The following is a 25,979-nucleotide window of genomic DNA, read 5'->3' on the forward strand; positions in this document are numbered from 1 at the left end:
GGAGAATACATGATAAATACTAGCTGCTATGTAGACTCAGACACGTGCAAGGGACTGGTGGTTACCAAGGGGGAGAGGTTGGGAGTTTAGGGGGACTGGGGAAAGGGGATAAAGGGGCACAGTAATTCACAATCACTAATTCTCAATATGAGTTGGTCACCGGGATGGTAGTACAGTATGGAGAATACAGTTAATGATTCTGAAACATGCCTATGTTGATAGTGTCCCCACTAGATGGGTGACAATTTAAAATGGGCAACTGTTGAACCACTGTGTTGTATATTTGAAACTCATAAGTTGATGTATCAATGATACTTTAATTAAAAGAAATAGCTATCACTTTTTTCTTTTTTAGACTTTATCAAATGTTCATCATAGTTATTACAATCAAACACTTTGTTACCAGTATCTAGCACATAACGGCGGCTTAGCAAGCACTTGAATAAATGAATAGATGAAATTTGGCTTGCAGATAAAAGCATCTGGGTCTTTTCCAGTCAACTCGGATAGCACACGTACCATGTGCTGGGAGCCGCAAGGAACAGAGAGAGAGCAGGTTCCGTCCGTGGGGAGTGCTTGAAGTAGATGTTCAGATAAAAGTTTGCTGAGTGAATGCACGGATAAATGGTTGACTGAAGAAAGTTTCAGGGCTGAATAAGCTTCCCTATCCCACACCCATTTGCGCGCACGGCTTTCTCCGGACTGGCCAGCAGAGGGCGCTAAGATCCGCCGGCCTCGGCTTCGGGTGGGGATTCACGCCTGGGTCCTCGGGAGGACTCCACGCGCTGACGTCATATCCGCGCCTAGGTGTCAGAATCCGGGGGGCGGAACGTAAGGAGCCAAACGTGAACAGGCCAGCAGTTTCTGCGACTCAGACTCCGGCCTCTGCGTGGGGAGTTCCAAGCCTTGGCGTATCCCTTCAATCAACAGGAGTCCGGGAGACGTCAGGTTCGTATGTCGGAGAGCGCGAAGGCGGAAACTTGCAGCAGGGCGGCTGTTTTTCCCGGAGAGGGTTTAGTCGGCCTGATGACGAAGAACGCCCTCGCCGGTGCGCATGCGCACGGCGACAGCGGCGGAGCGCGATCCTGGGCGGCCTGAACCCTCCATCCGCTCCTGCCGGTGACGCTGAGCGCGGAGGTTGAGGCCGGGCTGCCGGCCTGCTCGGGCCTCTGCGCTACCCGGTCTCGGTGGCAGAGGACGGCTGCGAGGACTGAGCCGGACCCCGCGTGCAGAGCGCGCCGGCGCCAGGTGGGCGCTGAACAAATGGGGGACGTTAACCGATGACAGTCGAAAACAGTCTGAATACCCACAATAGGGGATCGAGCTTTAAAAAAAAAATCCTTCATTTAGTCCAGAAGTATGTTGAGTGCTTACTCTGTGTGCGATGCGCTGCTTTAGGTTCTTGGAAACACTGACTTGAGGCAAACGAAGTCTTTTCTGTGGAACGTACGTTCTGTTGGGGCAGGGGAGGGAAGTACAAATGGAGAATAAGCGGTTTACACAGTTACGGTTTAGGAGGCGGTAACAGCGGTCGTTACCGGCTGTGAGGGAAAAAAGAGAGCTGGGGACTGAGGGGTTGGCCTTATTAGATAAAATAATCCCTGGACCAAATCGAGGGGTGAGGTTTGAGCAGAGCCCATAGGAGGCAAGGGCGTGACCATGTGGTCACCTGGAGGGAGAGTTTCCCCGCCTGTGGAAAAGCCGGGAGCGAGGCCCAGAGGTGGGGGCGTATAACAGGGGAGAATGGTGGGACTTGAGGTCAGAGCGCCTGCAGGGAACCGCGCGGGTCCGGTAGGGCCCGGCAGGCGTCTTTAAGGAGTTTGGTTTTACTCTGAATGAGGCGGGAACCATTGCAAGGTTTTGAGCAGAGGAATGGCGGGGCTTGAATGGGTTTTAATTGGTTCACTGGCTGCTGTAGAGACTAGACTGGCGAGGGAAGCAGGGACACCTATTACTCAGATCAGTTAGTGAGCATCCCGTTAAAAAGGCTGACTTCAAAGATGATGACAGTGACTGTAGAAGTGCTTTTACATTTTTGTGAGCCTGGTGAACATGCCAGGCTGTATGGAGCCCTTCCCAGGCGTCATCTTTAATCTCAGGACAGCCTGCAGAGGCCAATACTGTCAATGACCCTGAGGCTTGGGCCTCCAGAGAAGTGGCTGATTAGTAAACACTCTCTCCTTAAGTCTTTTTTCTTTCTTCCTTGTAAAATGTACATACTATAGGCTTTACGCATTTTTAAGTGTACAGTTCACGGGCAATAAGTACATTCACGTTGTGCAACCGTCACCAAAAATCCATTTCCAGAACATTCATTAAGTTTTGGTTGTTATTGGCATCCCAGAGCCCTGACCCAATCTCATTCCCCTACTTCAGGCAGCCAGCTCCATTAAGGCAGGCAGTAATGCTTAAGAAACACCTATCAGGTGCCAGGCAGTGGATGAAATGACCAAGGGTCCTGTTCTTTTGCCCTTCCAGTCAAGGGAAGACTAGATCAGGAAAGAAGCACTGGGTAACTAATGCTGTAGTCTTGAAACTCTAAAGATACTCTTGAACATAGGCCTAACCCAACATCATTCAGTTATTCATAGAGTCAGTAAGTGTTGAATACGTACTCTGTGCGAGACACAGTAAATGCTCACATTGCTTGGATGGTTGGGTGTAGCTCCTTGACCCTGACAGCTCATTTTCTCTGGAGATCATTATCTGGGAGTGGTTGGAACTGGGCCTGACCCAGAGACGTGTTTGTATCTTCTGATCTTTAACTGTGTGACCTTGGATGAATCCTTTTCCTTGGTTGGGCCTCAGTTTCCTGGTTCCTGTGATAGGGGAGCCAGATATTAGACAATGTTAAGAGATTGCATAAGGAGGGAACCTAACTTAGAACAGGATGTCAAAGAAGGCTTCCTTGAAGATGTGAAACTCTTGGAAGAGGAGAACTTCAAGTTAAAATTCAAAGGAAGAGTAGGAGCCACCCAGAGGGAGAGTGAGGTGGGGGTGGGGCCAGGGATGGGTTCTTTCCAGGCAGATCTGCATGCTCGCGTTTCGTGGGAGTTCCGTATCTCTTAGAAATGGCATTGAGTGCCCATTCCAGGGATTCCTCCTCTCAGACCCCTTACTGATTAAGCTCAGTCTTTCATGGGGCCTCCAGTTAGCCCTGTCCAGACCTGGCCTCCAGAACAGAGAACAGACAGACTGAGCATAGGAGGGAACAGCAGAACTACCACCCCTCATTCTGTGCATGGTCTGTTGACTGAAAGTAAACAAGAAGAGGGCTTACAGATTCCAGATTTTACTCCTTTATGGTTTTATTTTCTTTTTGGGTTAAGAGGCATCTCACCAGAGCGGGCTTGAGGGGTCTCAGGAGTGATTGGAATTCCTGTGTGCCCTTGGGCAGGTATTACCTATCTGCCAAGCCTCAAAGTTGTCTTCTTAAAAGTGGGAATAAGAATAGCTTTAACCTCATAGGATCATTTTGTGGGCACATTTCTTGAGACATTAGCATAGAGCTGGGTTCTCAGTAAGGAAGACTGTTTGCTGGGGTTATGTTATTAGAATTTAAATAAGAATACAGTCGCTGGGCATATAGAAAATAGAGAAACTGCCTTTGTGTCTGTATGGGTAACAGGTTGACCAGAATTAGATAAGTTACTGTATAAGGAGTTCTTTTGAAAATTATGTAAGTCAAATTTCTCATTTAAAAAGTGAAAAACAGCTTGTTCCTTGCTAATTTCTGACCCTCTTGACTCTCCACATAGGTCTGGTCAGCACTGGAAAAGATGCCAGTACCCCCTACCACGTATGAAAGAATAGTTTACAAAAATCCCTCTGAGCATCACTACATGAAAGTCTGCCTGTAAGTTCAGTCTCTTAAGTTATACTTTTGATTACTTTCTTTAATGAATCTGAATAGCATGAAATTTAATACACCTTTTTTTTTCTTTTTAATGTTTTCTCCAGAGAATTTCAAGATCGTGGGGTTGGACTGAATGCTGCACAGTTCAAACAGTTGCTGATTTCAGCCTTGAAGGACCTGTTTGGGGAGGTACGGAATCACCTAGTAGACAAAATACTCTTAAGATCTTTGTAAGAAATACTGAAAGAACGCTTGCTAAACCAAGTTCTGCAGCTTTAAAACCATATTTGAAAAAGAAGGCGACTTTCAGAAATGATGTATTTTTGATAGGTTTGTGCTACTGTGCCTTCTGTTTGGCAAGGAACTTGCTGGAAGCTTGATTGCAGTGGTAGTCCAAAGTATGGTCCAGGCTAGCAACCCACGAACTTTTTCTGCCCATTGCAAAGATGGCTCGCCCCAGAATGTGAATCAGCACACTGCTTCCTTTACTGAGAATGGCTCCTGTGCAAAAGACTGAGCTGAACTAAACTGCGCTTAGTGAAGTGCTGTGGATTTACTTTCTGATACAGCTCCTTATCTTATCACTGACCAGCACTTTGAGTAGTCTTGTTTTAGCATTCACTTGGAAACAACTAGTTTTGAGAGAGAACAAAGATAATTTTCAGGATTTATTTCCTGATTCATATACTCTCGTCAAATCAAAACCTGCTAAGCATCTCATCAAAATTGACTTTTACTCCACAAAAAACTCAGTTAAGAGGATGAAAGGACAGATTGTAGGTTTCTTTTTTTCTGGGGGGGAATATTTGCAAACCACATATCTGATAAAGGACTAATATCTAGCATAGGAAGAACTCTCAAAACCTGGTAGTAAAAACAAACAATCCAGTTAGGAAATGAGCAAAAGACAGGAACAGACATTTCTACTAAAAAGAATGAACAGTTGACAAAGAAGCACATGAATGAAAAGGTATTCAGCATTATTAGGCATGTGGAAAATGCACATAAAAAACACGGTGGGATGTCACCACATACCTAGCAGAATGACGGAAATAAAAAATAGTGATAACGGTGTTGGCGAGGATGCAGAGAAACCATCTCATTCCTGCATTGCTGGTGGGAATGTGAAGTGCTATGGCCACTTCAGAACGCAGAAGGGCAATTTCTTTAAAAAAAGAAAGAAAGAAGGAAGGGAGGGAGAGAAGGGGAGGGGAGGGGAGAGGAGGGAGGAGAGGGGAGGAAAGGGAGAGAGAAGAAGAGAGAGAAACATCCATAACATCTTAGGAAGTTGCAATAAGCCAGATGACCTTCAGTAGGTGACTAGTTAAACTGTGGTACATTCATGCCATGGGATATACTCAGTAATAAAAAGAAACAAGCTATAGATACACACAGCAGCCTGACTGAACCTCCAGGGGATTAATGCTGAATGAAAAGTCCCAAAAGATGACATACTGGGTGACTCCATTTATATAATGCTCTTGAAAGTACATAATTATATGACCTGGAGAAAAATTAGTGGTTGCCTGGGGTGGGGGAGTAGTGGGTGTGGCTGTAAAGGACAGAAGGAGAGAGCCCTGTGGTAACGGTATAGTTACTGTATTTTGATTGTGGTGGTGAAACAACATATGTGGTAAAATTGCATAGAACTGTGCACACATGGGCTCCCACACAAATATAAGTGTGCATAATTGGTAAAATCTGAATAAACTCTGGTTTATCAATTTGAGTTTCCTAAAGTCATGCCAGATGTTGACACTGGGGGAAGCTGGGGGAAGGGGACCTTCCTGTACATTTCTGCACAATCTCCCGTGACTAGTTTTTCGAAATAAAATGTTTAAGGAAAAAAACATCTACACCTTCTGTACGTGAGGTATAAAACCTGGTTCCTGGAGATACAGCTGTGACCAGGAGGCACGTCCTGTGCCTTGGTGATTTTAGTAGGAAACCACATCAACCAGTTAAATGGCAAGAATGATGAGTCTTACGAAAGAGGAGGCACGTGGGTCCTGTACTTGGAAGACCATAGCACACGGTTAGGCTTTCTTGAGGGTCAGGGAAGGAACAATCTAAACAAAGACTTGAAGAGTGAAGAGGCACATGCGGTCTGAAGAGGAACAGGAAGAACATTGCAGTCGAGGGAATCGTGAATAAGCGTGCCCCGTGCTCCAGCGCCATTGATCCAAATCCTGGTTTTCTGGAAGAGAAAAGCCGTTGGCAGGATTAGTTGTTAATTATTAGTGATTAGAGTAATTATGATGGCCTGTTAATAGTATCATCCCATGCTCAGGCTGATGCTGCCTTACCCTTGGACCTCCTGACCTATGACGAGGGGACCTTGTCAGCCGTCTTGAGAATATGTAGCAGGTATGACAGATACTGGGACACTTCTAGGATAACAGAGCAGGGAAACGGATGGAGAAAAAGAGAAAAATGCTCTGTTCTGAGAGTGAGAAGAGAATTCTGAGCAGCTTTTGGAAGCTTAAACTGGGGAGAATGTAACCATTAGTCTGCCAGGAGCTTATACTCTAGAGAGCAAAACTTGCTGTTTGCTTACAGCTGCACAGTTTCCCTACTGATGGTTGTGGTTGCAAACTCAGAAAAGTATATTTTAGGAACATTCCTAATTGAAGTTCATTTAATTCTCGGCTTATGACATAAGCTTTTACTTACAGTGTTTTCTCATTTAAATTAGGTGTTCTGGAAGAAACTACTTCCTAGAATATTACTAAGAAAAGTACAAGGGAGGGGACGGAAGGATGATGAAATAATTGAAGGGGAAAAATTAGAATGTTTAATATCTTGATCTGGATCTGGGTGATGGTTACATGAGTATATATATCAAAATTCATCAAACTATACACTAAAATTTGTGCATCTTACCATAGGTATCTCAGCTTAAAAAAATACTAGGGAAATGTTGTATGGACAAATCTTTATGCTTTCTTGATTTTTCTGCAGTGGTCTTGTCAAATTGTGGAGCTCTTTGACCCTATTTGGATGCTATAGAGGCAATAAATGTGCCTTCAAAGTAATTCAGGTAAAGACTATTCCATATTCCAGACAAGGCTGGGTAGTGGCTTAAATTGCTTTTTAATAAGTGTCCTGTTTTTGTGCCTGCATAAACGTAGTATGGTTAACATCGTCCAGCCTGGAGCAAGGGGGGTGGTGGGTGGTATAGAGAGTGGGAAGTCCAAGACTTCATTGTCTTTGAAAATGTGAGGCAAAGCATTTAGATTTTAGGTTGTATGGGAGATGTTTTGGAATAAAACTTGGAACTCTTGTGGAAAAGTATTAACTTTTCATTTATTGTTGAATGCCATATTTATTGGAATGCTCAGCGTATCATGACCACGTAGCTCTCTGAGGATGCTCTTCTAAATGCTATCAGCTTGGCATCCTATAAAACTGGGCATGTTTCTGCATTGCTCTGTATTTCAGTACAGTTTTATCGCTATTTTGTTAACTTTTTTCTTTCTCTTACAGGTTTCTCCATTTCTCCTTGCATTATCTGGCAATAGTAGAGAACTAGTATTGGACTGACTAGTCTTCAACTTCAGAAACATTCCTCTGCTCTCAAAAGTACTTTTGGACGCCAACCTAATGTTTGAAGACTGAAGCAGGGTAAAAGCTCCTACTTGCGGAATCAAGGGTGCTGAGGATGTTCCCCGTGCTTTCTAACCATCGCCTCTGGTGGGGTGGGCTTCAGAGGAAACTCTGCCTGGATCAGCCAGTGCTAAGCAGGTGGCACTTCAAGCATATGCACCTCAGAGTTGGAGACCGGGCTGAACTCAGCAGAGCTTTCACGCAGAGGGATGTGGTCGCCTTCTCACAGTTAACGGGGGATGTCAATCCCTTGCATTTAAATGAAGATTTTGCAAAACGCACCAAGTTTGGAAAGACGATTGTACATGGAGTTTTGATCAATGGACTTATTTCAGCTCTTCTAGGTACTAAGATGCCAGGGCCAGGCTGTGTATTTCTTTCCCAGGAAATTAACTTTCCAGCCCCTTTGTATGTTGGGGAAGTTGTTTTAGCTTCTGCAGAAGTGAAAAAGCTGAAGCGTTTCATTGCTTTTATTGCGGTGTCGTGTTTCGTAACAGAAAGTAAGAAGACAGTTATGGAAGGCTGCGTTAAAGTTATGGTCCCGGAAGCCCCCCAGTCCTGACATACGTATTTAAAGGTAACAAGTTCAGGCATCAGTGTTACTGCTGAAGAGCCTCTGAGGAAAACGGGGATTGCTGCTTTTCACCAAGAAAGGGCTGATAGACCCAGAAGCCCACAGCGGACAGGGGAGCAGGTGGAGAGGTGTTCAAATGTCCACTTACCAGTTTGGCCTTATGCTTCACATCGACTTGAGTGTATGCATCATCTATTTAGGGTTTTAAAATGAAAAATATTGAGAAGGTTATAATTTAGCTAAAGGTTCTACTTTTAGGATTTCAACCCCAGCTAGATGTCTATTTGGGTAACACAGACCCTATACATGTGTAGAGTAAGTTTCTCACTGAATTTATAACTAGCTAGCAGTTAATTACTGAAGGCAATGATAGAAGGAGGGTTATTTCTGAGTACCTACCTTTTAACAATAAATATTCTTAGATACTGTTCTTCAGCAGTTTCTGGGTTGGAGTTTATTGTAATTCATTAACCGTTTACAGCAAGATGGTATCTTGGTCAACCTTCAGCAGCACTTGGCTTTCAGATGGTTTTCCTGTTACTGGAGAAGGGCTTGTGTGCAGATTTTGGGCCAGTAGGCAAACTCCCTGGGTCTCATCTATAGAGCACGGGTAGCAGCACCTACCACATAGCTCTGTTGGAGAGAACAGATAACTGAGCACAAGGCCTAGCCTGGGTACAGTAGCTACTATTGCATTCTCCCCTGTGAGTGAGGTTAGAGGTTCCCCACGGTGAAACAGATTCATAGACCTGTCATTCACAATGTCAGCAAAGCCTGAAATTGATCTTGAGTGCATAGTTTCTACTTTAGTAATCCAGGTTATCTTATTCCTCCCTTGGAAATGTGGGCATCCCCTCCCTGTTATATAAAGTATGTGCTTGTTGTAAAAAATTATAGGAAATAAGAAATATAAGACATACTGTGGAGGTCAAATTCTTGAGAGTTAAGGGGTATTGAAGAGGAAATTTGCCTAGTGTGTTGGTAGTAAATGGTCGTCCCCAACACATCCAATGCCTAAGGCAGTCTAACAGAACATACTTGTGGTATGCCTGTGCTCTGTGGCTTTACATGGCAGCTCTGACCACAGCTAGATGTTTGATCAGGAAGATGAGATCAAGTGTAGCTGGTTGGATCAATCCACATTTCCAGGAAAAAGGTTTCTCCTCCTGTTGGTTCAGTAACTAGACGTTTTAATTTTTTACATCAAGGAGATAGTTAAGCAGATCACTAGAAAGAATTATTCTCGTCCCTAGAGGGCAGTGGTGCACATGAAGTGAGTATTTTTAAACAAGTACTGTATCATGCTCTAGTCTGTGGTGGTGAGGTGCAGATAACCAAAGTCAGCGTGAGAAGCCGGAATGCCCCTCTCATGGGTTGCAGAATGGGCACCGTGTGTGGCTCCAATCTACCTGAAGAAGGCTTATTTATAGGTGAAATACTACACATGCTGAATTTTATGTAAGATAACACAGAACAACGAAATGAGGTACTTGAGGTACAAAATACAGACTTGAAGCCAAGACCCTCTACTCCTGCAGAGCACGTGCTCTGGGACTTAGCAGCAGTTTTGAAATATGGGTCCACAGATGGGAGTGTGATGTGATCAGTAATACTAATAGCCACCCTTTTTTTCTGATGAGCCAGTTTCCTACATTCAACTCTGGTCCTTGAAACAATTGTATGAAGTTAATGTCCCATTTTGTAGGCAAGGAAACAGACTGATGCTGTGTCATTTGCCCAAAGTGGTCCAGCTAGTATGCAGCAGAGCTGGAATTCAGACCCAGGCCAACCTGGTTGCAAAGCATTTCCATCCCCACTGTGGGTCTTAGAATGTTCCCACTGCTGGAGAACTTAACGTTTCTGTAATAGTATTTTATTATGTGGCATTAAGGTATTTAGAATGACCATTGTATAGAATTCTTTTTATATTCAGAATGTTCTAGATCTTATTCCCTGCTCCCGTTGTAGCATTTTCCAGTGTACTATTACTTGATGGCTCCCACCCAGATTTACTGCCTTTTTCTAAGTTGACATTCAGTGGTTATATTTTCAGAGCAGAATTGCAGAAAGGGTTAGTCTAAAGGGGAAGAATTATGTGCAGGCTGAGCATGGTGAGGAGAGGGGATGTCATGTCTGGCCAACAGCTGATTTTATACCGTGTAACTCAAAAGTAGCTCTTCAGTATGAGCGTTTTCTTTTTTTAACTGTTCCTTAAATGTCATGGTCGTCTTTGATCTCTGTAAATAGTAAAAAGTTGGAAGAGCGAAGTAGGCAAGAAGTTAGGGGTACTTCTTTGTAAATGATATTGTGTGTACTTTCACTTCGAGCCAGGTCATTGGTCATTGGTCATTGGTCATTGGTCATTGACCACTCATAGGTCATTTAAGCAGGTTACAGGAGAACTGGCTGGTTGCTTTTGTCATTTTGAGCCCTACAGATGCTGCCAAGAAAGAAGGTCTCTTCTGTGAATCATGAGTGATCCTCAAATTAGAGAGTCCTCTTTCAGATACTGAGTAGTGGCTTTGACTGTATGAGGTTACATGTGGAAGTAAGTACAGAAGTGCTGACTAAAATAGGCCAAGTTGTACTAGCTCTCCACATAGGGGTATTGTAAGACTGGAATTTATGCAATGTTTGATTGCCACAGAAAGATATACCCATCTTAACCAACTTCAGCCTAATATACTGGAAAATTGCTTAACAGATTTTTATATTCTACTAGAAACATTTTCCTGTTGGTGAAATGCCACTCATTTCTTTTTCTGAGCAACAAATTTTAAGTAGTAATGGGGAGAAAGCTTCACCACAGCCACCATTCATTTTGTGGACCTAACTTGTGTATATTCATCTAGAAAAAGAAGAAATTGCCAAATGCAAACCAGTACCTCTTAGGTAACCACCAGTTTTCATTTTGTGCTGAATTATTAGTCATTTTCCTTTTATGTTTTTAGAGTATGATTCAGAGACCAATTTACTCCTGAAGAAAATTGCTGTTACATCTATTAAGTTCTTAAAACATACTCTACCAAGGGTTGACTGTCACTCTGAGCAGCTGTGCCACTTGCAGCGTGTCATGTGTTGGCCTCATGTGTTAACTGGCTCCATCTGAGCGGAGTGGGAGCACTGTGAAGTCACTCTTGGGCTGCCTTTGAGTATCTCTAGAGTCCCAGATGTTTCACTTCCTTTGTTCTTGGCTCCTCTTCATTTGAATTACAAACACAGCGGAGATGAGGATTCTCAGTATCATCAGAGAAAGTTTGGTAGAGCAAAATCAACTAGAAGAACCATTTACGTTCAAAATCCTAAGAAAACCCAAGGCTAATGGTGTTGCCGGGCAGCTGGTTTCTCTCTGCACACTTGGTGAAACATATCATTTAGGCTACATTTTTGCCCAAAGTGGTCCAGCTAGTATGGAACAGAGCTGGAATTCAGACCCGGGCCAACCTGGTTGCAAAGCATTTCCATCCCCACTGTGGGTCTTAGAATGTTAGCTGGTCTGGGGAGGTTTCTCTGCACACTTGGTGAAACATCATTTAGGACTACTTGTCCCAACCTAAGATAGGTTGTTGACTGATTACTAAATATGAGAGTCTTACTTCCTATCTCCCTGGTTTTTTAAAATGGAATCTTAGCCTTAAGATGGGGTCCCTCCTGTTCTTACTGTCATGATGCTCGTCCCATGTCCCTGCCCTGCATCACTGGCACAACATAAATGGAACAGGATTAATAGGCCCCCAAAACTGTCTCTAGGCCACTATCAATTTATAGGGTGGCTCTTAGCTATACGACCTTACAAACACTGGGCAAAAATTCCTTTGTGACGTGATGAAAAGTATCACCACATAATGGAAATAAGAGTGATCTAATGTGAGTTTGACCAAATGTTTCCTATTCAATTCATGAATATGTAAAGATGATCTTTTGAGTCGGTTGGTGATGCTGCTTAGGAAGCACTGATTTTTTCACAAGCTCCTATGATCTGATTTGTAGCAGTTGCCGGGTCTAGAAGCATCCTCACTAAAGCTCATTATCTTCACTCAATCTGGCCAGACGTCAAGTTGTTAGATAAACAACCTGTAGGCTATCTAAACGTTTAGCAAGCACGTGCGCGCACTCTAAAGCCAAATGGATGTTGAGGCTGTCACAAGGTTTAGGCCCTGGTCTCAGAGGATCAGGGGGTCCATTTAAGTTCAGGATCCTCAGAGGAGAGGCACTGATTTGGGTATATAAAAATGGAATTACAAGGTTTACCATAGTGTTTATTCTGAGGGGCTTACTTCAAGCAAAAATTGCAGAGAAAAGGAAAGGCTAGATTGAGAGCCTCTGGCTTCGTTCCATCAAATGTCTGATTTCTCACTTTCAGTTTCCTTTTCCTAGGTGCGAAGACCAGACAAGGTTGTTATTTTATGGCCTTTGCAGCTCAGTTGTATGACATTAATGACATTACTTTTTTCGACTCATACGATACAGTTTTCATTAGAGACAGTTTGAAAAACAGAAAAAGCATAAAAACAGAAAGTATCATGATCACTCCACCCAGAGACCCACAGTTAATATTTTGGTGTTTTCCTTCTGGTGTTTTTCCTACAAATACATTTTCAAAACTTGGGATCATACAAATGCATATATTGCTTTTTTTCCACTATTCGTATCAAGAACATTTCCCAACATGATTAAATGTGCTTTGATAATCTGATTTTTAATCACTGAAAAATGTTTTATTTATAACTGTACCATGATTTGTCCAATTCCCTATTGCTAAATATCTTTGTTTGCTGTGTGTTTGCACTGATCTATGATTATTTCCTTAGGATACCCTCTTAGAGGTGAAATTGCTGGGTGAAAACATTTTCAAAGCCCTTGATAAACGTATTGTCAAATCCCAGCTCCCAGCACCAGTCCTATTGCATTGGTAAGTACTCAGTAAATAATTGATGAATGAATAAATGCTTCTCGGAAAGGTCAGACCAAATTATCCTCCCACCAGTAGTAGGTGAGAAGGGCCTTGTTTTGGTCAGTCCACATGATAACAGGAATAATGACTAAAGCAGAATTTTGGTTTCTGTGATTGGCAATGAAGTAATCCATTTACCTTAAAGAAATGGAAGTAAAAGGTTGAATCCACACTAAATGATACACTGTCTTGTTTTTAATAGACTGCCACTGTTAAACACACCGGGAGTAGAAATGGAATGCAGGAAGAGTTCTGATATTTTAGGACTGAATCATGAAGTTCCGTGTTTTCATCTTCACATGTCTCTCCATTGGGTAGTGGCCCCTATGTCAGTCTGTCATGGCTACTTGGCCACTTGGGATTACCCAAAAGTCTCATTAAGTTTGAGATCTGGAGAGGGTACCCTTTAGCTGTTGTCTAGGTCTTTGCTGTGATGTCAAATTTGGTAGTGATGGCAATACCAAGAAACTCAGCTCTTGTCTTTAATGTAGAAACTTAGGGGAGACAAATGTAAGAGAAACCCTCTCTCTATTCTGTGAACTGTGGAGGAAGGAAGAAACTAATATTGTCAGAGCTTTTATTAAGTGCCAAGCCCCTTCCCATCCTACTGCATTCCTCATACTAACCTACCCATACAGATATTATTTTCACCATTTTGCAGATGGGGAGTGGGGGCCCAGAGAGATTGGCTAACTTACTCAAGGTCACACAGCTATGCCAGAGCCCGGGAGATCCTGGTCATCTAATTCCAAAACTAACCCTTCCCTGTCCCTGGAGTGCTGCTGCCCTGGGAGGTAGCAGTATGCTGGGATTTCTGTGGGAGTTGGGGGAGGAGACCTGGGGAGTGGCAGGATTTTGGCCTTGGGTTTAGGCAGCCTGGGGGGCAAATTTGGGGCTGGAAAGTTGATCACAAAGTTCTCTGGCTCTGGGTGTGAGCTTCTTGGAGCCAGTGTAGTGGGACTGAGGACCCCAAGTCTGAGGGATCTTGCTTGAGTGTTCCTGGCGTTGAAGGTTGAGCTAAAAGCTGGGCGTACCTGGACCAAGGCCCAGTTTTTAGAGTCCTCCGTTCAAAAAGCTTGGGTCTGAGGGTTCTTTAGTCCAAGGACTCCAACTGTGGGGTCCAATTCCAAAGGCCGAGCTCTTTCGTTTTTAAGTCTGAAAAGCCAGGTTCAAGGATTCCCGTAAAACCTGAATGAGGGGCCTGTTTGGGGAAGTTTCTGGGTCTGCAGGACTCAGAATGAAGTTTCCATTCTGAAGATCCCTTTTCTGGGTCTTGGGGTCCTTGTGTCCGGGAAGCCCGGTGGGGAAAGGTCCACTTGTAAAGGTCTCAAGTTAGCCCCCGCTGCTGAGGGCCTAATGCGAAAAGCCCAACATAGGCTTGGTTTGGGAATCTGCACCTGCGGGTTCCTGGATCGCAGGGCTTAGGATATTCAGGTCTGAGGATCTGTGGAGGTGAAGGCCTAGGGTGAAGTGTCGCCGGGGCTGAAGCCCGGTGCTAAGGGTACCGGGTCTGCGGCGCGACCGTGAGGAGCTTGGAAGCGCTGTTCCAGGCAACGATGACAGACGAGGTGGCGCTAGGACCCCGCGGGGAGGTGGCGGCTCGCAGGGTGGAGGGTGTTGACAGCGGCGGAGGCGGCTGCCCGCGGCGCTAGGACCCCGCGGGCCCGGCGGGCGGCGGCGGCGCGTGGGGGCGGCGCGTGTTGACAGCGGCGGCGGCGGAGCCCGGCGGGCGGCGGGAGTCGGCGCCTCGGGTTCCTGCCCCTGGTCTCGCGGCGGTGCGGACGGGCGTCCCGGGATGGCCTTCATGGAGAAGCCGGCGGCCGGCAAGGTGCTGCTGGACGACACGGTGCCGCTGACAGCAGCCATCGAGGCGAGCCAGAGCCTGCAGTCCCACACGGTGCGCGGCCCCGGGCGGGCGGGCGGCGCGGGACGGCTGCGGGCCGCGAGAGGCTGAGGGCGGCGAGCCGGGCTGGGCGCTGGGGCGGGACCGCAGGCGGCGGCCCGGGCCCATAGGGGCGGGGGCCCAGGCGAGCGCTGGGGTCTGGACGGGCCGAGGGTGGCGGCCGCAGCCCCCCGGGCCTAGGACCGCGACCCGGGGAGGCGGGGGATTCCTGGGCCCACCTCGGCCGGGGGAGTAAGGGACCCTCGCGTCCTCTTCTTACCCGTGCCGCCCCCTTCTCCCCCTCGTCGGGGCCGAGGAGTTTCCCTCCTTTCTGGTGGGGATCGGAGTGGTAGGGAGGAGGGTGTGCCGGGCCAGATGGAAGGAAGACTCTAAGGCCTGCTTGTTGGGATTGCAGAGCGAAGGGGGCTGGGGTCTGCAGCCCCATTTCCAGGTCGGCTGCTCGGCGGAGCCTCGGGGAAGTACCCGATGAGGACATAAACGGTGAGGGAGGCACTGGGGTCGTGCTGAGACAGGTGTGTGAATGTGCTCCTTCCCTCCTCTAACCTGCTCTTTAGTGGGCAGTGGTGGCATTCATTTGAGTTTAAAATCCACTGGAGTAGCATAAAGGAGTAATAGGTCCTCACAGTAAACACAGGCAGAGCTCATTTCTGTTACATGTACTGTCTTTTATGGGGCTTTAAAACCAGGCTTGTTTTCGTTTGCCTCTGCCTTTTTTTTGAAAAGCACGCTATGCATTATACTTTACAAGCAATAAACCCACGAACTAGCAAAAATCCCCCCAAAAACAGGAGCTGCCAGCCAGTGGGACTGACTTTGGGAAATAATGAATGGGAAGGGAGATTCCTCAAAGTGAAATGTTTTGTTAGATCACCAAATCAGATTCCGGCCCAGAGGCTTGTTTGTTTCCCATGCTGTGTGTTTGGGGTTCATCATCTGGAGGCTGAAGCCCCACAATAGCCTTCTGTTTTGTTTTTGTTGTTGTTCAAGCTGTTCTGGTGACTTCAAAGAGACCTTTTACTCTGTTGTATTAAAGTGGGACTTTTTGAACCTGTTTCCTCTTCCGACAGCCATGCTTTGTAAGGGCTTGGATTGTTCGAAGTGTTCATTTCCAGTTAGGACAATGATTCTGTTTTTCCGAAGTGCATTTGTTTTGTTGTGCCCATCTTTAATTCTGCTCTGCAGACTTGTAAGAGGGCGCTGTACAGGACAGAATTTGTTAAGCCTCTAATTTGTGCGTAAGGAATTGTGGGCTCAGGTGTTGAAATTTAGGACAGAGAGTCAAGATTAAATTCTGCTATAAATTAGATTTTTAACTTGACTGTTGGGAAGTAAATCTCATAACCTTTCAGGGAGCGGGCTTGAGTCCTTAGGTTTATTTTGTGCTCAAAGTAAAGAGAGAGATGTTTATAAATGCTCACAGACCGCTACTTCCAGGAAGCATGCCATGATGGTCACTGTCCCAAGCCATGTGCTCATCTCCAGCTTAATCTTGTTCGGTTTATTCGTTTCCTCCAGGCTGTGAGAGGAGGGACACTTCTTGTTCATCTTTGGGTCCCAGTCCCTGGTGTCCGAGAGGATTTCATAAGTGTGTTGGATGAATAAATAAATGAATTGCAACCTTACTTTGACTCTCTTTCTGTTTGCGTAAAATGGTAGTGGTGAAAATTAGAACAGTGTGGCATCTGGGGTGCTAAGTGAAGGGGTGGGTGCTTCAGCCAGGTAGTGAAAGATGTAATGATTCCATTTTTGTTGCAGAGCTTTTCTGTAAGAAATAAAGTAAAATAATTTAAGGTAGAGCATGGCAATTCCTATAATGAAGACTGAACACAAAAGACAGTGACTCACAGGAGACCCATAGAGGCAGATGTGATGGAGTAAAAAATGTGGCATTGTCTTGAGTAATTTTTGACTGTTCTGTATTCTTGTCATTTTAGCTGTAAAATCGGAGACTGAGAAATGTTGCATCATCCGTGAACTTTACTGAGAAAATCATATACCAATATAAACTGTCTGTGTTATCAGTGCCTTATGAGTAAGTCCCTTTAAAACAGGAACTGTTGGAAATTATTTTGTCAAGAAGTCTTTCTTAAGGGTGGTATGTGGAAGAAAAGGGCATTGTTTTCTATTGGGAAGCTCGAAGGTGCTTTCCATCCTGTTAGCTGAAGGTGAGATGGTGTCTCAAAGGACAGAGGGCTGTCCTCTGAAATGGTGAATCTCTAGGAAGTTACTCCTTGGCTGTAGGACAGAAACATACAGAGAGAGTATATAGTAGACAGCTTGTGGTTTGAAAGAGGCCAAACCTTAACACAGGTTTGGGCTGACGCTTGCTAGTCATGTGACATTGGTTGGGCAAGGCACTTAACCTGTTTGACGTTTAGTTTCCTCGTCTGTAAAGAGGGTAATGAACACTTGCCCTGCCTGCCTCCCAAGGCTGTTACAAAGATCAAATGAAATAATCTTTATGAAGCATTTGTAAAGCATATCCCTTCTTCCATCTATTGGCTCCCTGGCGACATATATCCAAAGGATTAAACACGTTAAGGTGTTACTATTGTAAGTCAGCTAATTTCTGTCTGTAGTTCCTTTCAGTTATCAAGGTTGTTTAGCCTTGGGAAACAGAATGTATAGCAAGAAACTTTAGTTTACATGTGATTTAGAATTTATGGAGTTGGGAGGGAAAAATTATTTGGATTAGAAAATAGAGATGCAAGTATGAAGGGAACATGAGGTCACCACAGAAAGGCCTGTTTGGAAGAGCAACGGGCAGCAACGGGCAGAAAGGGTGCAGGTGGATGGGTAATTGTGTTCCTGACTGTGGTTTGAATGATTTACTTTTCACTTTGATGGAGCATAGTAGATTTGACTTCAGGAAATAGACCAGGCCTCTGCTGTAAGGAAATGAAACTTCCATAAAAATCAGGCAGGACAGTATTTAGGGAGAGGATGCTTTCAGCACTGGGAGGGAGCAAAGGGAAGGATTTTTCAAACAAGGAATTTCTGATAAAAAGCCACACAGGTGAATTGTGGGGAAGTTTGGGAGCACTAAGAAGACAGGGGAAATACATAAGTTCATGGCTTCATGAGGGAAACTTTTATAGTCAACAGACTGAAAAAATGCTTACCGAGCTGAAATAGAAACCAGAGGAAACCGAGTTTTGGAGAGAGTTGTTATCCAATATGCATATCCGATTTTTGCTGGTCAGTATGCTGTCATGTGTAGCACTTAATCCAATTTTCTCCTTTTAAGATATTTTTCTATGTGGTTCATCTGAATTGCCACTTACCCCCCATTTGGTCCATTTTGTTCTTGAGAAACAAAAGGTAATTTTAGTAATATTCAAGGCATAACAGGCCATTTAAAAAAAATCTGTGGAAAAGATATTACATGTTTAAGGTCTTTACTGAAAATGGATCTCTCCTTGAACTTTTGACTTGTGGAAACTGCATTCCTGCACAGTTTATTTGTTCACCAATCCTCATTCACTCAACAGAAATGTGCAAGCCCCTACTATGTGCCAGACACTTGCTGGAGGTATGATGAACCAGACAGCCTCTGCTTTCATAGAGACTTTGTTCTATCCGATTCTGAGGTCTTCTGTTTTATAAGGTGTATGCATGGCAACCAGCATCTTGTCAGAGCCCAGATGGTTTTGAAGTTCGTTTTGTGGCTTGGTTTACTGAGCTCCAGCTTCTTACTCAGGGACCTTTTTTTATAGCCTTTTAAACTCTATTCAGACACTACCAGAATGCCTATTCAAATGTGATGCCAAATTAGGACACATAGCCTTCTGATCTTGATATTTTAAGGCAATCCAGTGCTTATTGTCAGACCCCATCTGGTCTTTTAGGGTGCGATTTGGATATCTCTTTAGAATTCCAAGTTACATCGAATACTTAAAGTTTCTTGGAAGATGTTTATGGGTTTTGCTCTGCGAGGCACACAGCTTCTGCTATGCCTCTGTCCCCCACTTCTGGGGCTTTGCTGACTTAGGAAAGGCTTAACAGAGCTTCTCATAGGCCATGCTCTAAATCAGCGCTCCCCAGGCTTTGTTACCTGGCAGGCTCCTTTTGTAGTAATACCGAATTGTAAAAGCCCTCTGGAAGGGATTTTCAATTAAAAATGATTTTATTCAGATGAGTTCATTGTTAAAAATTATATTAATGTTTGGGATCTGAATTACACTGGTTTTGAAATAATAGAGGCAGAACTGAGATAAGATGAAAACAACTTGAGCCACTGATAAAGAGCATCTTCGGACAGTTTGCAGAACTGCTCTTTCTATGATGATTCTCACTTCTCGTATTTATCACTTCTCACTAACTCATATTTTGCCATTGGCATCTCTTAAGCCTGTCTTTAGTCTCGGTCACTGTGGGTGTAAATGAAATCATACATACATAACTAAGAGCAAAGTCAGTTAAAAAGCTGTGTAATGGTCAAAACCACAATAAACCATCTAAATCACAGACACACCTCTGCATGACCCTTCCCATGCTTCCTGTGTGCTCATTTGGAGGCTCTTAGTCTGTTCTGGGTTAAAGGAAGAAAATACTTAAATAATTGTCTTACTGATGGATTTTTTTTTTTCAAGTAAAGAGGGAAACAGAAGCCTTAGAGCCTCTAACACATAAATCCTGAAACCCTCTGGAGCCCCTAGTTGTTCATCCTGTTCTAAACTGTTAGTAACCTACCTTAAGGATCCCAGTTTAAAAATCTAGAGGATGATTAGCTGTGTTCCCTGAGGCCAGGTTGCATTTGCAGCCTTCAGGAGCTGATTAAGTTCATTCAGCAGATGCGGCTGTGAATAAGCCACTATGTTCCTGGCTCTGTTCTGGGCACTCGGAGGCCGTCTAATGGCAAGACAGACTTGTCCCTGCCCTCATGTGCTCATTGGTTCCAAACAGATTTTTGTGGAGGACTCCAGTGTGCAGTAAAGGTGGAGAAGGGAGAATAGAGCCGGTTGTGGGCCGCTTGGATGCCGGGCTGGGGGATCTGAACAGCAGTGAGGCGACGAGCAGATGCAGGGCTCACACGCATGGTCTTTGAGGACGCTGCATGTGCTGGAGGTGTGTAGGTCAGGAAGAAGGGTGCAGGAGGGCCCAGGGTGGTAACGAAGCAGGGAAGTTAGAAAGGCCGCATCTCAGGCCACTGGCAGGAAGGAGAGAAGGCAGGGAGAGGGGGAGGAGCAGAGGAGAGGAGAAGTCTGCTAGGTGGAGGCCACAAGGGAAACGGGCACTGGAAGTGATTACAGAAATAGCACAAGGTGAGTGAGGGCCAGCTGGTCTTCCCCGGAAGGTCATGAGTCCAAGTTTGGCTTCAAACATCTGGAGTAATAATGAAAAGGCAGTGCACTTGTCATGATAACAGCTAACGTTGTTTAAGCACTTAACTGTACGCCGTGTGCCAAGTGCTTTATATCGCTTATCTCATTGGGTAAGTTTTGACAAAGCTTACCCACTGTGTAACATTTCATCACTCCACTTATTTCCTTGGTGCTCCTTTGCAGTCAGTACCTTCCCTCGGATCCCTGGCAAACTACCGATCTGCTTTCTGGTCTACAGTGTCCCTCGTTCTAGAATGTCACATATAAATGGAATCTTATGGTGGGGCTTCACATTGGGAAGAGAGTCATTTTCTTGTTTGTATATGGCTTCTCTGGGTGCCCAGATTACATTCAGCCCAGATTTACAAAGACAACGGTTTGTGTATGTGTAGTAGGAGGTAGGTTGCAAAGTGCAGGGGGACAGACGACAGGAGGGTGGGCTGGGAGGTGTGGGGAGAGGTCTGCAGCTCTCTCAGCTCCTGTTCCCCCAGCCCAGCCTGGGTTCTCCTCCTTACTCAGCCCTCACTCTCCCCCTTCTTGCAGCCTTGATGGACTGGTTCTGCCTATTCAGCTGACCTCTATTCACCAGATGAGAGGGTATAAACTGGGAAAGCATTCCGCCCCGGGCCACAGAACTAGGAACCCAGACTGGCCTGGGGTGTTCCATCCTCATCTCTCACTGGCTGAGTGCCCTTCTTTAAGGCATCCACCCTCTCCGAGCCTTGGAGTTCTTGTCAAAGAGAGGTAGTGGCACCTGCCTCCAAGCACTGCTGGGACAAGTAAACAGCCGAGCAACAGAAAGCATGGAGTACATGCTGCACAAACATAGCAGTTAGTAATGATCACCTTTGGCTCTGAACGGGTACATGCACAGCCATTCACATGGAACTGGTTGTGATTGCAGCTAGTGTCGCAGGAGGACACAGTGACATTTTTAGGCTGGGTGGAATAAATTTATGTGTGGTCAGCCTTCCTCTTGTCCTTAGTGATGGTGACCAGTTCTGTAAATTATTGAAACCAGTAAGGACGCCTTAGCTTGTCTTCAACCCATGGTTTCAAACTTTCCCACCAAATATCACACCTGATACAAAACCAGTGAATTAACTTACTTGACTTTCATCTTCTGTTTTTCCAGTCTTCCCAGCATAGTAAAAGGGCTAATGAGTCGTAAAATGACCAAAATGCCCCCTGACAGCTGACGTTTATCATTGATAACACACTGTGCTCTTATCAAAGCACAGATAATCTCTATCTTTATCTTATTCCTCATGATTTCTTATTTGAAAGTAGCTTGTTTTAAATTACATGTGTAGCGATTCAAAGAATTTTTTTAAAAACTGCTTTTCCTGGTTAGAAAAGTAATATATGCTTATAGAGGATAACCTGAAAAATATAGAAAAAATAGCTAAGAGAATTTAAACCAGACATAATTTCGCCTCCAGGAACAGCTGCTGTTAACATGCATTGTAGTTCCACCTTCCTATCAATGTTACCGCAGAATTTTTTTATCCTTTAAAAATACCTAATATTGTAGTATATGTCTTTTCCCATGTAATGAAAAGTCCTTTTAGCACATCCTTTTAAAGGCTTGCATATTCCCCCAGTAGATGGATAAGCCATAAGTAACTTATCCATTCTCTTAATGCTAAAACCCAGGTTGTTTTAGGGGAGGAGCTTTTTAACTTGTCCCTTTTAAAAGTGGGCAGAAAAGCTGGGACAGTAGAAGCTGAAGTAATGATGTTCCCTGTTAGGAATCAGAGATGGATAAAATTGTTTCCCACATTCAAAGAGAATGGCCACCTTTTATTTTTCCTGGGATGCTGTCTCCCGTGCTTGTTGATTAAAGTCATGATAGAGTCACTTGCAGACGCCTTGTGTTGCTCTTTTCTTAGCAGAAAAGAAAACTAAGTCACAAAGCAGGCCTTCGGCTGGATACTATAACTATCCGATCATCTCATCTAATACCACCACCCTGTTGGAAAGGTATGATTTTGCAGATGAATAGACTGAGGCTCAGAGGCTCAGAGGACCAGAGAAGTCAGGCCCCCAAACCAGTAAGTGGCAGTTGGGCTTTGAATCGGGTCTCTCTGAGAGGAAGGCAGTGCCCTTTCCCCTGGGGACTTGGGGTGGTGCCCTGGGGGAGGGGTACAACTGTGGCTGATTGGCACATGGCGACCGGCTCCTCTTCCAGGCTCTTGAGGGACTCGCTGTAGCCTATTGCTGGGCCAGTGGCGAGTGGGATGGGCATAGAGCAATGGCTCCAGGAGGAAGAGAGCACTTCATTCCTGGCAGGTTCTCGGGTCGGACTGGCAGAGAGCATGAGGGGTGAGGAGTGGCCACCTCAGAAACTAGAGCCCCCAGACGGATCGCTATTTCTACCAGATCAGAGCTTGTGCAGACAACTGTCTTTCCTAGCTTGTTAAGTAAGTGGTGGGTGGTTCTCTGAGATTATGTTCACTACATGTATTTCTACACTTTCAGGGCTTTAGCCCAAGAGATGTGGGGATTATTGAACAAGTGAAGGTCATATTTCATTTCTAATTACTGTTTAACTGAGCCTCAGATTTTTGCGGGATTTTTTGCCTTGCTTGACGTAAGATGGAATTTATGGGTTCCCATCTTAGCAAATCATGTAATTTGCTTTGGCGTCCTTGAAGGGCCATTGGAATATGGAATGCCCCAGGAGCTGCTATTTAGAATGCTGTGCCCATTCTGTGGTCATGTCTGAGGTGAAAAGGACGTTCGGGTGCTGCTTCACAGAACTTCACCCGGCTGGAACATCGGTTGTCTTTGAAGTCTACGTGGAGACCAGCTCGCCCGGCAGGAGAGGAGACTGTCCTGCATGGGAAGAGCTTGGACTTCAAACAGCCCGGAGAAGGGAGACGCATGCGCCATCCCAGCCACAGCCTCTCACTGCAGGGATCAAAGCATGTGTGTGATATATAGTCTTGTCCTTTCTGTGAACACAGAGTAGAAACTGCAGAACCTGTTTTGCGTAAAGTACACTGTTCTCTGATTCAGTCAGTTAGATCTTCAGTGAAATTTACTTCATTTGGTTGAAAAGGAGATACACTTGGCTTCACTCATTTGCCAAGATTTAGATTAAGACAGTGGTGATTCTTCAAATGCTTTATAAACCCTTAATGCTTTTGTTTGTTTGGGGGTCGGTTTTGCACACTTTTGGGTTGCACAGTAATTACAATAAAACAAAGGTATGTTCCAGCTCTGGAAATCTGTGGGTGAAACAACCATAAAGAATGGATATTTAGCAGAGCAAGGCGTAGTCATCAATTCCAAGTGACATGTTAGGGATCGTAGGCAGAAGTGGCGAGCTGAGCCCAGCAGTCCTGCTACTGTGAGCATTTCCTCAGAGACCTGTGGCCCTGCAGGGTGCCGCTGCCTACTGCTCTGAACTGCAGCTGTGGGGTCGTGTGATCCTGTGGCCTTGAATGTTGATTTCATAAAGGGATGATAAGTCTGAGTGCTCGGGGGATCCCTGGAGATTGTCCTGAGTGTGCTATTTGACTTATTCTGGAGGTGGGTGCACCCGAGAAAGGGGCATGCTTCCTCCTTCCCAGGGTGCAAACAGTTACCACGTACCCGCCAATGAGCATTTGCTTTGCTTCGGCTGTCGGCCTGACCTGGTGCTGGGTGCTCTTTGGAGTGCAAAGGAATGTGTGCTTCCAGCCCTTGAAGAACTTAATCCAGTTGGAGAGAGCCCATTTTCCCCCAAACACAGACAGACTTAGGATAAATGTGGCAATCACATGATTAATAAGCTGAACGTGCCATGGTTTTGAGTGGTAGAACAGCACGGTGGGGGGCAAGTGAGGGGCGTTTAGGATGCTCAGTCTAACTGGGTAGAGGAGAGTCTGAGTAGAAAGAAAGGGTAGTACCAGAAGAGCATGAAAGCTAGGCTAGGGGGTGTGGGCTTTATCCTGTAGCCAGCGGGAGCTCTGGAAGGTTCCTGAGCAGGGAAGTAGCATGGTGTTGGATGCCCAGCAAGGTCACGTGTGCTCAGCATTCTTTGCAGGCCTGCCAGTGAAGGGGAGGTACCAGGAGGAAGCAGGTTTGGAAATGAGCCCCAGGAGTGGTGTGGCTAGGGAGCACTGGAGAGACAGACCTGGCCTCCTGTCCCAGGTCCTCTGCTTTCTAGGTGGTTTTCCTCCAAGGGACTCTTCACCCTGCTGCAAACTGAGTGCAATGGTTCTTCCTTGTTCACCTGAAAGGGCCTCTCCGGATGTGTGAAGGGCACCTGTGGGTGCTGCGGGGCAGTATCAGGCTCCCGAGAGGCTCGGTCAGGTGTACACTGCACCTGAGGAGACAGGAGAGTGGAGTCCTTGCAAACACGCAGGCAGGGACGAGCATGCAGGGAGAGGAGACTGGGGTTCAGAGGGTGCTTGGTTCATTTATCTCCTTCCTCTTTGGGGAGGGTTTTTATTTCTGTAGGGTGAAGCTGCTTCCTGTTTAAGAGGCTTGAGAACCATGATTCTCACTCCTGGCTGCACATTAGAATGACCTGGGGAACTTCTGCCACCTACCAGTTCCTGTGGCCCAGCCGGGACAGGTTAAATCAGAATCTCTGGGAGGTAGGGTCAAAGCATAGGTATCTTAAAAAAATTTTTTTTTTAATTAAGTTGTTTAGGAGATTGTACAGTGCAGCAGGGTTGGGACCCCACACAGCTGCCTTGTCTTTTTGTCATTTGAGTCTCAGTAAAAATCTAATCACTGTGCCACAAGGGGAGAGACAAGAATGACTGGCTTAGGCAGGTTTTGGAGGTTTTCTTGTTTTGGCTTTAGCTCCTGTGACACATTTCTTTCAGAATGGTCTGTATTTGTAGCCTCGCTAAAGTAATAAAGATTCAAAGTAAGTTTTCCTAAAATCCCACCAAACCGCAGTATCTTTGGTTACCATCTACTGTGCAGTGAAATCTTAAGCACCTTTTCCGAAACTCAGGAAACACAAACTGCAGTGAGGATTCTGACTTGGCAAACGGCCTCCTTTGGAAGCATTAATCCTCAGCTGTGGGAAGGACGGCCCCTGCCCCTGCCCCCTCCGGGTGAGAGTCCATCGGTCTGCATCACTGCGAGTGAACAGCTGAGTTCTCAGACTCGTGAGGACCCCCATCTCTCAGGCCTGCAGAAGGAGCCGGGCTTGGGGTGTCCCCAGGTCACTGGCAGATTGGAAGGTCCTAGGAATCAGTGACTTGGGTTCCAGTTCCCAATCAGCTGCTTCCTACCTCTGCAACCTTGACAGCTCACTTTTGCTGAGCAGAGCTGAGATCTCCAGGCAGCCTTGAGGATAGTATAAGACATGTTGAGTACAGGGCTCAGCAAAGTTCCTTGAACAAGAAGGTGCTCATTTTTCATTAATTCCCACTTCTCTCCCCTTACTGGAGTCTGAAGTCACAGGATCCTGGTGCCTCCCCAGTTCGAAGAGCTCTAGCACCAGACCACACCAACTTGCCCTCACGCTAGGGTGTCACAGGGCAGCTACCCTGCCTGCCAAGATGGTGTCTGTGGGTTTGTGAGGAGGGGCAGGAAGAAGGCCCTTTGGGGAAGTGGCAGCAGGTGGTAGGGTTTGGTGGCAGGCGTAGATCTGTGTGACCCAGGGTGCCCTACAAGGCTCTTATCTCTCCCTTCCGTGCCTGATGGGCCTTTGGGTTTATTGTCCTTTTTGTATGCATTGCAGGTCTGGTCTACATCAGAGAGGGTAGTAAACATGGGACTGATTCCCTTGAGGATTCTGCATCGCTGACAGC

The 25,979-nt window shown here is 45.5% G+C and overlaps 3 protein-coding genes across 14 annotated transcripts in view; all 3 read left to right on the forward strand.

Moving 5' to 3' along the window:
• The first annotated feature begins 576 nt into the window (after positions 1-576).
• RPP14 (ribonuclease P/MRP subunit p14) lies at positions 577-7,535 on the forward strand. 2 transcript variants are annotated; one of them, XM_017656797.3, is made up of 6 exons: positions 577-948; positions 3,759-3,856; positions 3,961-4,045; positions 6,147-6,223; positions 6,818-6,896; positions 7,343-7,535. In XM_017656797.3, the coding sequence occupies exons 2-6, from the start codon at positions 3,780-3,782 to the stop codon at positions 7,397-7,399; spliced, it is 375 nt and encodes a 124-aa protein (XP_017512286.1). In that variant the 5' UTR covers positions 577-948; positions 3,759-3,779; the 3' UTR covers positions 7,400-7,535. The 2 variants fall into 2 exon arrangements, with proteins under 2 accessions (XP_017512286.1, XP_017512287.1); XM_017656798.3 differs by lacking the exon at positions 577-948 and adding an exon at positions 980-1,248.
• On the forward strand, positions 7,518-8,466 carry HTD2 (hydroxyacyl-thioester dehydratase type 2). Its single transcript, XM_073230785.1, has one exon. It carries the CDS (start codon positions 7,518-7,520, stop codon positions 8,022-8,024), a length of 507 nt encoding a protein of 168 aa, XP_073086886.1. The 3' UTR covers positions 8,025-8,466.
• Positions 8,467-14,674: 6,208 nt separating this feature from the next.
• The window catches only part of PXK (PX domain containing serine/threonine kinase like), a 62,170-nt gene continuing 50,865 nt past the window's right edge, over positions 14,675-25,979 (forward strand). For 7 of the 11 annotated variants that reach the window (XM_073230765.1, XM_073230766.1, XM_073230769.1 and 4 more), the window contains exon 1: positions 14,676-14,887. In XM_073230765.1, coding sequence (XP_073086866.1) covers positions 14,786-14,887 — 102 coding nt within the window. In that variant the 5' untranslated portion in view covers positions 14,676-14,785. Of the gene's footprint in view, positions 14,888-25,979 lie in introns of all 11 variants that reach the window. The other 4 variants (XM_073230775.1, XM_073230777.1, XM_073230767.1 and 1 more) reach the window with 1 other exon arrangement.

This window comes from Manis javanica, chromosome 3 (genome assembly GCF_040802235.1).
Source record: "Manis javanica isolate MJ-LG chromosome 3, MJ_LKY, whole genome shotgun sequence".
Taxonomy (NCBI): Eukaryota; Metazoa; Chordata; class Mammalia; order Pholidota; family Manidae; genus Manis; species Manis javanica.